The 13,927-nt window shown below is 36.6% G+C and overlaps 2 protein-coding genes across 2 annotated transcripts in view; one reads left to right on the top strand and one right to left on the bottom strand.

The window, feature by feature from the left end:
- Positions 1-9,888, bottom strand: part of LOC113679474 (protocadherin-like protein) — a 30,681-nt gene extending 20,793 nt beyond the window's left edge. The window contains exons 1-3 of the mRNA XM_027196435.2: positions 7,548-9,888; positions 4,485-4,657; positions 3,555-3,861 (exon numbers count right to left, since the gene is read on the bottom strand). Coding sequence (XP_027052236.2) covers positions 3,555-3,861; positions 4,485-4,657; positions 7,548-9,447 — 2,380 coding nt within the window. The 5' untranslated portion in view covers positions 9,448-9,888. The remainder of the gene's footprint in view (positions 1-3,554; positions 3,862-4,484; positions 4,658-7,547) is intronic.
- A 1,780-nt stretch (positions 9,889-11,668) lies between these two features.
- LOC113679461 (chromosome transmission fidelity protein 8 homolog) lies at positions 11,669-13,814 on the top strand. The gene is made up of 3 exons (XM_027196417.2): positions 11,669-11,823; positions 11,979-12,090; positions 12,928-13,814. The coding sequence occupies exons 1-3, from the start codon at positions 11,801-11,803 to the stop codon at positions 13,144-13,146; spliced, it is 354 nt and encodes a 117-aa protein (XP_027052218.2). The 5' UTR covers positions 11,669-11,800; the 3' UTR covers positions 13,147-13,814.
- Positions 13,815-13,927: the final 113 nt, after the last annotated feature.

Here is a 13,927-nt window from a genome sequence, read left to right as displayed (position 1 = left end):
TCAAATACAACTTCGTAGAGATTTTTAACACCAAAGAAACACTGAGTGTTCTTAGCATTTTTGACTTTTGGCATCGACAAAACTCTTTTAAACTGGGATTACATGTTTCCTTAACACCGATTTCATTTCATTTATCATTCATCAAAACTGTCATAAACTAATTTCGTTCTTTGAAAATTAAAAGCTCAAACAACTATTGGTAAAGCGATAAACTTGATTATCACTGGCAACATAAAATCTGTCAATTACGTTAACCGAAATTTGATACTTCAACGCACAGTTTATCCTACTGTGAGAAGTTGACAAGCCTGTATTCATCTAATTAGATATATGGACTTTCACCTTCTATCTTTTTCTGCAATTTCAATTCTCCACCAGCAGATAACACACTGTACAGTTCAAATTGAGTAACTTTCAAATGAGTGTCGAAAGTAATCAGGGATTGTTTTTCTTTTTTGCTTCACTTCGCAATGTGATTGGTCCAGAAAACTCGCGCCTTTCTCTCCACCAATCAGGTGCAAAACAAAAACCAATCACGACTTGGTCGCCCGCGTTTTCCCGCGCTTTGGGCAGTTTTCTTATTTTTACTTGGATTTCTAATTGGTTCTTTAAGGAGTTTTTCCTTTCTTCTGATTGGCGCTCGTGATTACTTTGGATTTGGATTTACGACACTCATTCGAAAAGCACTTTTTTTTACAAATCATCATTATAATTCAGTAATGTACCGTTGCCTGTTTTTACCTGTCTTGCAATCCATACACTTTAGTGCCTTTTTAATGTTTAATAAATTGTTACTGCAGTTGTTGTGAAAGCCATTCGAGTACCGTACGGTCACTAAAACCTTGTTACACTACAAAAAACACATGTCCGTACTTTTCAGCCGTAAAATTTCTCAGTTTACGTCAGGGTATCACATTCAGGGCGACTTAGGGGAAGAGTAGGTAGGGGATACAAGTAAAAAACGCGGGAAAATAACGCACTTGGCGCCAACTGGAACCACGTGACATACAACTGTTCTTTATTAGTCGAAAAGGGAGCATATGATTAGTTAGTTCATGATAGTCACGTCTTTGTTGCTTCTGAAGAGCTTAACTTCAAAAAGATATAAAAGAAATTTCAAGATTCCCCAATAAACACGGAGTCATCACACCAGCAACCAGACTTCCTCAAGAAAACAAGAGTGTGTTACACAAATACAGGAGTCCTTGACAAAGATTCAAAACGCCATGAAATGTCCACACACCACATTGCCAATGAGAATTTCATTGAGACTTCACACAAAATGTTTGTAGTCTCTCCAGAGGACAAGAAAGTCACATGACTCGCACCCAGTGCACTTAGAGTTGTGCTTATTTCTACCACCGTTTCTAACTGAATCCCAATCCTAGCTGCAACCTAAGGAACAATTGTCAGACTTCAAAACAAATACACCACTGAGTGCATTTACGACCAAGTTCTTAAAAATAACTCTCAATTTTAAAAATCGCAGGTAAACCAGACTTGCTAAAAGATCCCTTTCAAGACTGTTATGTTCTGAGGGCTAAAGTTCCAGTACCTCCGCTCCAAAACCAACCACTTACAATTGATCAGAATCAAATTTTTTTTTTTTGGATCAAATCTTGTCTTACAGTCTTTTGGAATTAGTCAAGGTCACCAAAATCCAAGTCATTAGTCAAAGAGGTTGACATAGTACTGTAAGGTTAGTGTTACAAGTGCAATATCTCCACGTCCGTTCAAACATGTGGTTCTGTTTGAGTCAATGAGTTTCAGCTAAAGAAAATGATTTAGAAAGAAAAAAAGTTCCAAGAGAAAAACATACAACAGACGGCTCGTGTTACCCTTAACAGCGGCATCTTCATCAGATACAAGAAACACAGCCAGAAGATCGGTTCCAATTTTGGCAGATTCCAGGACTGTTACTGAATTACAGAGGAGCAATCATGAGTTATTTTACCAGCAAATGTGTTTTGAGACAAATGCAAACAGTTATATGTAGAATAAAATAAGATTATATTAGCACAGTTAAGTCCGTTATTATGAATGATATAAAATTAAGTACACATAGATAAAGTTTATGCACATGTAATTACCAGTAGATTAATGAAAACAATTTCAGAAAATGAAGCTGATTATACGAATTAGAAATTGGTCTACAATATCAACAAGAAATGTCAGTTCACATATATAATTCTCCACAGTTTAGCGACAATTAAAACAGGTTAATGTATTTGACTATGTTATACAGCATGAACATTGCTTCAAGTAGCTTGAAATAACTTCATAATTTTAGTGGCTGATAGAAATGTTAGTACAAGGAGATAGTAGGAAGGTTTAAGGTTCATCACATTTAAACTGCCTTTTTCTCCTCTTTTCTTGCAGAAACAAAGAGGAAAGAGATCAGGAAGAAAAAACCAACCATATTCCACTGAAGTTAAGGAATACAAAGATCACAGTGGTTGAACATCACACCACACTTCCTGACTTGAGTTTGGACAAGAAAAGGAAAAGGATGGAAGCAGCTCTCACTAAAATTGACTTGCAGAAATCATTTTGAGATCCTAATATCACTTTTAAAGTATTTCAAAATATAACAAAATATGATAATCATTCATACAGTGCTTAAGTTACATCATGGATTCATGCATTAAGTGTGATATAAAATATTAATATCTTCTTGCAGATGTCATGGTTGCCACAGTCATAAGATTTTGAAATTCCCTGACTTTCCCTGACAAACATAGAATTTCCCCAACCAAATGAAAATTTTTTGCCCTAAAGCTGCTCTGAACAATGGAACAATGTAAAATCCACATCACAAAAAGGAGTGTCACCATCTTCAATTGTGAAGGTGGCTGACACAAGATGAACAACTCAAAAATTTGTATGATTTTTTTCTTTTTTCTCTGACTGATATTTCAAAGATTTAAATGTTCCCTGACTCAAAGTGAAATTCCCTAACTTTTCCCTAGTCTTTAAAATATTTTTCTCTTTTCTCTGAATGATATTTCAAAGATGTAATGTTCCCTGACTCAAAGTGAAATTCCCCAACTTTTCAGTGATCTTGAAAAGTTTTATTTTCCCTGATTTTTTCCTAACCTGTGGCAACTATGGATGAAGAGATACATTATTTAAAGATCCTAAATAATTGATCTCTTGGTTAAATAGAGTTAATGATAATTGTACCTAGCTACAGGGGGTTTTATCTTCAAATGTAAAAACATGAATATTCATCTGAGGAAAACTGAGTGGGAATGGCATGAATATTTTTATCTGCTGAAAAAAAATGTTAAAAACTTTTTTTTTTTAATTCTTTGGAGGGGGGGGGGTGGTGGGAGGGTTAGGGGCCACCACACAAAAAAGCAGAGAACATCCATATCAATGAGAACAATCTGGGCAAGACTTGGATTCACCTCTCAAAGAAGTGATTTAATATAGACCAAGGTTAAGAGTGTTTGATGGATTACAAAATAATTTACATAGGAGAATTCATGATGATGATAATTAAAGCATGCCTGATTAATCCACCTATAACAATATTAGTCCATGCTATGTACCTTCGTAATGATCCTGAGAAAAAACAGGTGCATCGTTAGCATCTTCCACAACAATGGTAACGTCCACTGTTGTCTTGCGGGATGGCACACCATTGTCTTCTGCTTGTATAACAAGTCTATGCACTGACTGCTTCTCATAATCTAGAGATCTTTTGACTGATAACACGCCCAGGACAGGGTTGATGGCAAATAGCCCCTTACCAGAGATTATAGAGTATGTGATATGTCCATTCTCACCAGTGTCAAGATCATGGGCAGCTAGACATAGCAAATTTGATATAGTACCAACGTTTTCTGTGACAAAAACCTACAACAAGAAAAAGAAAATTAGCCTTTTGTACATGAATATCCAGACAGCTATTAGTTTAAGGTCAACAAGTCTAAATCTCAGAAAAAAAAATTCACCAGATAGAGATACATATAGAATTAAGGCATGTTGGGGGAACTATGTTGCTTGTCTTAATCACCATTTCATTTACTCACTTCGGTTTTGCTACATTTTTATTGCCTCATCTTGTGTTCTTGCTCATGTTGAATTTCACAGGCAAAATAACTTTTCAAACAAGTAAAACAATTATTCCACCTATTGAATTTTCAAGAATTCCAAGTGATTTAAAACTGTAATAAGAAATACACCTGTATAACAGGTAGTAAATTATACCAATTACTTCCTGAAAAGGAGAACACTGCTCATCAGTGGCTAATTATCATTTCACCCTTTCACTCCTAGATCCTGGTAGTATTTCTCCTTACTGTCTGCCATCCAATCCTTACAATTTTAGTTCGGCAAATTTGTTATTTGAACAACAAACAAACCTCTAATTGATATTTTTCTTTATTCTCTTCACTTTTCTGCTAGATATTGTATTGATATTGTAAGGAGATATTCTGTCTTGGTCACATAGAGTATATAAAAGTTTAAGTTCTTACCTTGTACTTGTGTTTTTCAAATGATGGGCTGTTATCATTCTCATCAGAAACTGTGACAACAACTTGGTGGGGTGAGCTCATTGATAATGGAGCACCCTTAATATGGGCATAAATATTAAGTATATACAGATCTTTACTTTCACGATCAAGGTGGTCAGCAGTTGAAATTACCCCTACAGATAAACAATTTCAATAAAAGATGTGATAAGTAGTGTTTGAGGAAGACATTTATATTGAATGGCAGAACTTTCTGAAATATGGATTCTATCCTACATCTACGATTTAAAACAAGCCACCCAAGATTGGAGCTTTCAGAGCAACTTTTCTAACATTCTACCTTGAGAGAGTGCAAAAAAACTTTTCCAAAAGCAGCTTACAGCAAAATATACACAATATTTCCCACTTTGCCATAGACTTCATACTTAAGCTCTCAAAAGTTAAGCAAGAAATGAAAATAAGCCGATTTTCCAGCAAAGATTCTAAAATGGCAAATGTGTTTTTTTTTACTCTCTCCTCCCCATACCATTTAGAATTCCTGAAAATCAGGATGTTTACTGTGATACCCCCCACCCCCAATGCAATGATTTCATCACTGACTAGAAGCTAGAAGTCCTGGAAATCAATACAAAGCCAGGAAGACTCATCACAATGTTCATGACAGGAAACACTCTCCACCTCTCTCTCACTTTGTCACTTTCTAAAAGTCCTAGAATAACTAAATTCCCTTTTATACTTATTACACATGGTTTATCATAGTAAGCACTTTTTCACCCCCATCCTGTTAAGAGGTCCTGGAGACAATAAGCCCCCCCTCTAAGACTAATTAGTATGCTATATGGTCGGCGGTGCTCAATGGTATATGATACTTGTGAGAAATTACATTACATACACACAGAATATATTGCAGCTTGAGTTGACTCAAATATCAACAATTTACCTCAGGTAAAAAAAGGAAAAAAAAATCCTAAATTAGAAAATTTTTTGATGTGATAATAATAATAATAATAATAAAGACTTTATTTTACGAGGGTAACACATAATAGCATAGCTAATAAACTTGTGGCCCTCACTCAGAAATAATTACAATATAAAAACTAGTATAATACAATATAAAAATAGAAACTAATATAATATAATATAATTACAAGATAAGTAAAGAGACTAAAAAGGAAACTATACACAAAAATGACTTAAAAATTGTTGCTGCGAAAAAATATTAGTCCACATATTGTGCTTAAAGCACCTTATGCTGTCTGCCATCCGTATACGTAGTGGTATCTCGTTCCAAATTTTGGTTCCGGTGACGAGAAAAGTGCGCGAAAAGTGATCTGCACAACATTGAATAGCTGTCCATGTTTTTTTCAACTATCAAAACAATTTCATTAAAATCTGCATTTTCTGTTGATAAAATGATAATTCCTAAGAATAACACTCCGCGAAAAATATAAAGTTACTGACCTTCTCACCCAAAACCATCAATTACATCTTGAGACAGAAAAGAGTAATTATGAAAATTAAAGCCAAAGTATAGCAACTTCTGAAAATTGTTTCTTCCAAATTTGTTTGAAAAAAAAAAAAAAAAAAAAAAAGTCCAAGACTACCAATTAAGAATTTATCTCACAGCTTTAATTACTAGTAATAAAATTTTTGGCATTTATTGCCAAAAATTAGTACAACATTGGTGAGACCAACATTTACAACTGACTGTACCCTTTTAAGGGAAATCACATTTAAGATTGAAATAATTCTTTTAGATGTGGTCACAGCAATATAGCAAATTTTGAAGTAATTAGTTTTCATGTAAATGTTTTATGAACATTTTTCTTTCCTTTGGCAATATCATTTACAAATAAATGGCTGCATGTTCTGGAATATCATTGGAAAAAATTTTTTCTCAAATAATCATGTTCATTTTCCTTCTTGTAAATGTACAGGTTTATGTCCATTCCTGAGCATTTTCTATTGCATAGACATTGCAGTTATTAAATGTTGCTTAAATTTTTTTCCAGAGTCAAATTATTTTCAAAAGCGTGCCAGACTTCAAAGTCAGCCAATCCAACAGAGTGGACCTCAGTTATCTCTCTCATCTCCATTATTAAATAATGGCCGAAAGACCATAATGAAAGGAAATGGAAAAGGGGTGTTTCTTTTAATAATCAAACCTTTTGAAAAAACATCTAAAGTTGACAGCAACGTTGAATTCTTGTAATATTCTCTGAATAAAAATATTGCATATGAAGAGGATCGAATTGGCACAAAAATCATTCCAGAATCATTCATTACCCACAAATTCCAACCAACTTTATCAGCAATAGCCCAGTTCAAGAAGATATTTAATTAATAGCTTTCAGATTCGAACTTGATCTTCTAGATCTTCCAACACGAGTTTGCATTTTTTTAGCTCTTTACGGCTTTGCTCTCAATACTTTGGGATAACAAGCCGAGTTTTAAATAATAAATCAGCGAAAAAAAAAACGCTTTCGAAATAAAATGTTATTCAACCTGTCGTTCTCCACCTGTCTGTTCGCGATTTCAAAATAAAACGTTTATCTTGAGATTCAACATCTTGCCAAGCAAGAACGTTATTGTTCTACAATTCTAAAAGATTATTTTTTTTTCCTCGCGTTTACTGTGTTTTCAAGCAGGGGCTAGAATGATTGATCGCTGAGGACGCAATCAAAACTGAACTTTAATTTTTACAAAAAGAATAAACCACAAACATTTTTTTTTTCGCTTGGCGGCATCTAGCGAAGATATGTCTCCTTTCAATGATTAATTCCTTTCTAAGTTATTAAGTGCAGGTGATGAAGAGACGTAAATTGCGCTTTCTGGAGTGTGAATAATGTATAAAAATTCTATTTACGGTTTACAATGCAAGATTCATTTTAAACTGCATGCATTTTTTATCCATCGAACACCTAATAAGCTTTGAGCAACTTTGGTAGCTATCATGGCTTGATTGCATAGCGTAGAAAACACAAACGAATGAAGACTTCAAACTTTCTCCAGACTTTGTTTGTAGTTTCACAGCGACGTTTAATTAAAACAAAGATGCACTCCTACCTGAAGTGGAATTCAAGGAAAACTTGCCGCCCTCATTTCCGCTAGAAATAAAATACTCCAATAGTCTTTTATCGTTCAATCTCCGCGTTCGAAGTTTAGCTCTCACCAGAGCTACAAAAGTCCCCTTTGCGCTGTTTTCGCGAACACTGACAAGCTGTCGTGGACTATGGAAGAAAGGCCTTTTCTTTCCTCCATTCTGTAATCTAATAAATAAGTATGCTTTCGAATGAAGCGGTTGTTTTGAGCGGTCGCTCGCCCGCACGTGCAAGTCAAATTGTGAATCCATTTCATGATTGAAACGAACGATCGATCGTATTTCTCCAGTGTTTTCGTCAATGTTAAATTTACCCAGTCCTGAGCCTCCCACTACACTGTATACAATTTCCCCATTGCTACCATCATCAGCGTCAGAAGCTGAAAGCGCTGAAACGACGGTATTTTTTTCTGAATTCTCTGAGATTGATACCACCGCAATTGAACGAGAGAAAATTGGCGCGAAATAATTCTCATTAACGTCTTCTATTACTATGTCAACTCGGGCGTGTGATTTATACAAATCTTTGGACTGTTCATCTTGTGCTTTAACAACAAGCGAAAAAGAAGTTTGATTTTCAAATACTAAAGGTTCACGAAGAGTAATGACCCCGCTTCGAGGATTAATGTGGAACATAGAAGCAGGATTGTTAACAATAATATACCGCCACGCTCTCTCATAGTGCCGTGGATGGCTTCCCTGATGGGCATTCACGCGGACTACTGCACCACCAACCGGAAAATCCTCTCTTATTCTCACGAAGTGTGTCTGTTTTTGAAAGACAGGTGGTGCCGATTCAGCAGAATTAGCTCCAAGCAAAGGAGGGTAGCTTTCTATATCGACTAGGCGAATTCGTACAATAGTTTCTGCTTGGCGAGGAGTTTTGCCTCGATCTACCGCATACACTGTGAGATCAAATGAATTTCCTTTCTCGAAATTTAGTTCGCAAGCTGTTTCTACAACTCCCGTATGAGCATTAACAATGAAAAACTCGTCTTCGGGTTTAAAGTAATAATAAATTTCAGCGTTTGTTCCCACGTCGCTATCAAAAGCCTTCACCTGTGTAACGGAAGTGCCAACAGGTACATTTTCGCTGACAGCAACAGAATAAATCGGTGGTTCAAATGTGGGTGTTTGATCATTTTCGTCGAGGATGTTGACTCGTATCTGAGTGGCACTTGACAGTGAAGGAATTCCTCCGTCTTCCACCTTGACGGTTAACACGAAGAACGGGGTTTCTTCTCTATCAATAGGCGCTTTCGTTTTGAGACGCAAAAACTTCACACCATCGAGCTCCTTGACATCAACATCAAACTTTCCCGCCTCATTTCCACCCACGATGCTGTACTTTCGCACAGAGTTTTTGCCGCTATCCAAGTCACTGGCAAAAACATTCTCAAGACCCTGAACGTAAGTTCCAATGCCACTATTTTCCAACATGGAACAAGTGTACAAATCGTTGGGAAACTTGGGTGGGTTGTCGTTGCGATCGAGTATTCGAACGCGTACTATACTTCCAAACCCACCCTCTGCTTTTGAGATTTCCCGCGAAATTACCAGTAAATCGAATTCATTTCCGCGCTCGTCTTCGTAATCCAATGTTACTTTAGAAGTAAGCACTCCATTTGAGTCAATGTAAAACAAACTTAATCCGTCCGCGGTGGAGGAATCTCGATGAAGAGAGTAAACGATGCCTGGTTTCCGTTTCAACTTTAAAACTGCACTGCCGGGCGGCAAACCCTCGAATATCTCAACAGTTTCAAGCGATGTTGAATTCTGGACGAAGAAGGTAAAACAAATAAATCCTACCAATATATGGCAACTTTTCGGGAAACGCACACATGGTGAAATCCTTTTACGTCTCATAGTTTCCTCAGACAACGGGATTCACGCGTGAACGAAAAATATTAGTCCATCCGCAAGCTCGACTAAAAAAGTGTTCTTCATGAAATCTTAATAACAGTTTGTTCGCTGTTGCCGCGGGGATTGCGCCTCTGATGTAAAGTTTTCTGTGATTTCCAAGTCTTCCAATTGAATTACGCGCATTTCAGCGAATGAATCATCTCCGATTTATGTATCTGATCCAACGCGTGGTTTTAAACACTTTCATTTTGTGTACAAATGAGTAGATACAGGCGATAAGATGAAGACTGCTGCTAATCGCTGCGTGCACACGCGGGTCTCCTTGTTCCTTCTCACTAATCTTGCCGGCCGATTATTTCAGCCCATGTAAACAATAAATGTTCCAGTCAAAGCGTCTTGAGAAAGTTTACATATAAAATTATCTATTTGTCGTCGACCCAGGAAAAAGCGCCAAGGTTATTGTTAAGCTTGATTGGTTGTTCAACGAACGTCAATTAATTTCGAAGGTAATCGAAAACCAATGGTAAAGCACTATCACTTCGTGGACAGCTGTTTCGAGTTTCAAACCTTGACAATAGCAGATTTGTAGGTTGAAGCTCTAGACCCTATGAAATCTCCCTTAAGATTTTTAAGTGGTCCTCACATCCTTTGATGTGGCCCTGAAAGCTTTCCTTTTTCGGCATTACATCGGCAAACGACCCGTATTATATGTAAACAACCGAAGTTTGTTTAATTGAATTCCAAACAAAGCTTGTAGTATTAAGTACTTGTCAACCACACGCTGCGACAGTGCGTTTTTCGACGAACTATGAAATTTTCAGATTACAATTTAGCGATTTCAATAACAACAGTTTTGTGCTGTTTTAACAATGCTTGAGCAGGTGATGCGAAAAGTGAGAACACACTAACAGTTAGGTTAACATGCGCTTTGTCTTATTTCTAACCACTCCAAAGTAATAGTTAGGTTTCAACCTGCTTACTAATAAATAAAAGCGTGAACTTTTTTTTGAAACATCAAGAACTTAGTGCGTTGACTTTGATAGCAATATTGACTTTTGTTTTTAAAACTTTAAGAATCTAAAATACACTTAGAATGGATTTTAGCACCGTTTGACGTAAGAACTGAGTAAATATTGCAACTGCACTTAGTGTTATCAAAATAGATCTGAAATGTTTTTATCTGTTAGGAAATCATCGTGACACTAGATAGGCGATAGATTCATCTAATCTCGACTGTTTACGGCCAGGCGATAAATGATTAGGACAATCGCCCAACTCATCGATATTAAGAACTAGTAGAATATTTATAGTCGGGCATAATCAAAAAACAGTGAAAAACAAAAATTTGTTTCGATGTTTTTCGGGTACTTGAATTATCTCGTTGTTCGCCTGCCTCGATTATTTGAATTTCTTTTAAAATCCCATTCTTTAGTGCTAGGCGGAAGTGGCTGCGTTGTGCAATCAATCAAAGCACTCGTCGGAAAATATACCATACTGCTGTAGTAATTGGAATTGGAGAGTTCTACGTATCTTGGTCAATTTACTTAGTACATTTGAAAACACTCTAGATATCAAAGCGCATAAATTAAACGCTTGCAGTCAGAAAGTCTGCCCATGAATTATAGGTTTTTTTTCCCATCAAGTAGTAAGAGTAGGAATACGTCACTAATAAGAAAAGGTCTGAGAAGGATAAGCCGTATGATGGGGCCTCGATAGGAAGTTTTTAAGAGGAGAAGCAGGGGGAGGGGGTTGAAAAGAACTCGCGAGCTAACTAGTAGGGGAGGAAGAATTGGGCGGGGTTCACGGCATTCTCCTCCGAAAAGGTTTGGTTTCACCTTTAAATGACCGCAAACACATGACTGCAAACACATCGCGAATGAATGGTCCATCAAGACGATCTCTTCTTCCTCGTGACTGTTAAGCATTATCCAGTTAATTACTAAATCGGTGGAGCACTTTGCTTCGAAACAAATCCGAAAGGTTTTCATCAGAAGGGGATCAACTCCACTCTACGAAAGCGACATGTTTATCGTAAACGACTGGCGCGAAGTTATTTTGGAAATTGTCCACGAAAACGTTAACCTGGCATCATCAGATAATCTGAATTAATTTTACCGAGGAAAAGAAGATTGTTTTTCTCTTTTTCTTAACAAGAAAACTTTCAAAGATTGGGAATTGATTCGTTACCGCAGGTCACCAAGGACCTAGTCAGCGGTAACTTAAATAAGGCTACATCGCCAATTTTCGCGGGAAATGTACATCTTCCAGAAATCCTTTCGAATATCCAAGTTTACCATGTTGGAACGACCATAAGAGTGAAACGTTTGTGCGAGATTGTGCCACAAATAGACCAAGGATGGTCCAAATATTGATATCTATGTAAGAGCTGAGTATTTCCTCCGTCGATCGTAGGGTTTTCTTAGTAACGAATTTGTATTTGCAACGATGGTCGGAGTTCATGTTGTAAACAGTTGTCGATTGAGCATTCTTTTTGTCTGCATTGAACCGCAACTGACTGAACATGCTTCATACAGGTCCCATGATGTGGATAACTGGACGATAATCGAACTTCAAGGAACGTTAGAGGCAAAAGAAGAAGTCAGTTTAGAAGGGAAAGCCATCGGTGACTTACATTTCGATGGAAAGGTCGGTGGATCGTGATGTGATGTGATGTTTGTTCGTTCATGCATTAATTTACCAACGGCCTTTATTTTATGTTTTGACTTGCAATCCTGCACTTAGCTTTTCTTTTTTTCCCAAGGAAGTTTGCTAAGAATTTTAAAGTAAGTGTTCGGTTTTTTTTTGGGAAGGGTAAACGATACATTATGTGGATGAAAGCGTAGTAAAATGATTGCACTGATTTCCCCTCTACAGCTAAGGGGACGGTCATTTATTAGGGACCTTTAGCAAAACATGACGGCGACGGCAACGAGGATGTGGCAAAATAAAAGATCCAATGAGCATAAAAGTAGCTCAGCACCTGCATTCTGCAAAATAACAACGTGAAATCATCAAAATTTGCGTGGCTTCTCGATAACTTTTTTTGTGACTGCATGAAATTCTGCATCCTTTTCAATTAAATTATTCTCGCTTAGATCATTAGCTTCAGTGAATATATTTGTTTCTGTTTTAGAAACCTGTGATAACGGAATATTCAAACTCACATTTCGAGGAAGCTGTCACATTTAACCCTTTAACGTCCTGAAGTGATTAACTTGTAACCTCTCCCTATAATATGCATACATTATCCAACAAACAGGTAATGAGAATACTCAAACTTATCAGGTAGAAGTGTCTTGATCTGACACTAAATTCTTGTTTACAAGGAAATGTCTAGCAGTTAGATGGGAGAATTAATAATTAGATCTTTGGAGTTAAAAGGATTTAAAAAAATTACTAGTGGGTTGGCTACAGGAGGGGAGCACTTGTTTGAGCAGAGATGGGAAGTAAAGGATTCATGACATCCTCTTACTGTCCTTATAGGGAACACCCATGCTTATCATTGGTCACCATCTTCTCACTGGTAAGGTTGTTGAATTAGACAAACCATATGCTGTGCTTTACAAGAAGACGAACAATGAGGATGAAGACAATAAGGAAGGTGAAACACACTATGATGTGTGTGCTCTAGTAAGGAAGAAAATCATCTTCAAGACCAGACCCAAGCCAATTGTGTTTAAAAATGTTCCAATAACCAGGTGATGTTGGAAATTAACATGGTTGCACAAACTTGTTCATCAGTGACATTGTAATAGGGAAAAGATTAATTGACGTCTGTTAGATTTTGAAACATTACTGGATTCTTCAACTCCTCAGAGTGACAAGCATCTAAATTTTCCACACAATATCACCCCTGAATTACACATCGAGGGAGTGAAATCAAAGGAAATGATCACCAACTAAGGAAGCTCTTGATTGTTAAACCAATCCTCCTTGTCAGCACTCAGGAAATGTACAGAGAACAGTATGGAGAATATGAATACTGATGTTAGGGTGTAAAGGGTGAAAAAATTGTGATATCTGTACTCTATTACAACTTAATATCATTTGTGGAACCTATGACAATCAAAATAACTTAATTTTTATAGAAAGCACATTTTCACAATGGCGTCATTTGACGATTACCAGAATCCTTCCTTTTCCTGTGAAAGTGTCATCATCTGTTTAACCTCAATTGGTTAATTAAATTAAAATCTAAAAGGAAAACCGAAATGAACAATGGTATTTACAATCAAATGACAACATCATAAAAATGTCCTCTCATGTTTGTTTAAACTTGTGTGCATGCCTAGAATTGATACTTGACAGGAATGCTTTATTAATCTTGTAGGCACAGCTTGTTGGCTCTTATTAAAATAACTTGTCAAGCATTTTCTTGATTCCTTCTTATTCAGTTCTTGACACCAACCCTTCACTCTCAAGATCTGGAGATATATTCTCCTTGCTCACATTTGTTTGTAAGCAAGTACTGAGAATTTGTTAT

Source organism: Pocillopora damicornis, chromosome 3, assembly GCF_964200805.1.
Source record: "Pocillopora damicornis chromosome 3, jaPocDami1.2, whole genome shotgun sequence".
Taxonomy (NCBI): Eukaryota; Metazoa; Cnidaria; class Anthozoa; order Scleractinia; family Pocilloporidae; genus Pocillopora; species Pocillopora damicornis.
This window is presented reverse-complemented; position numbering and strand designations above follow the sequence as displayed.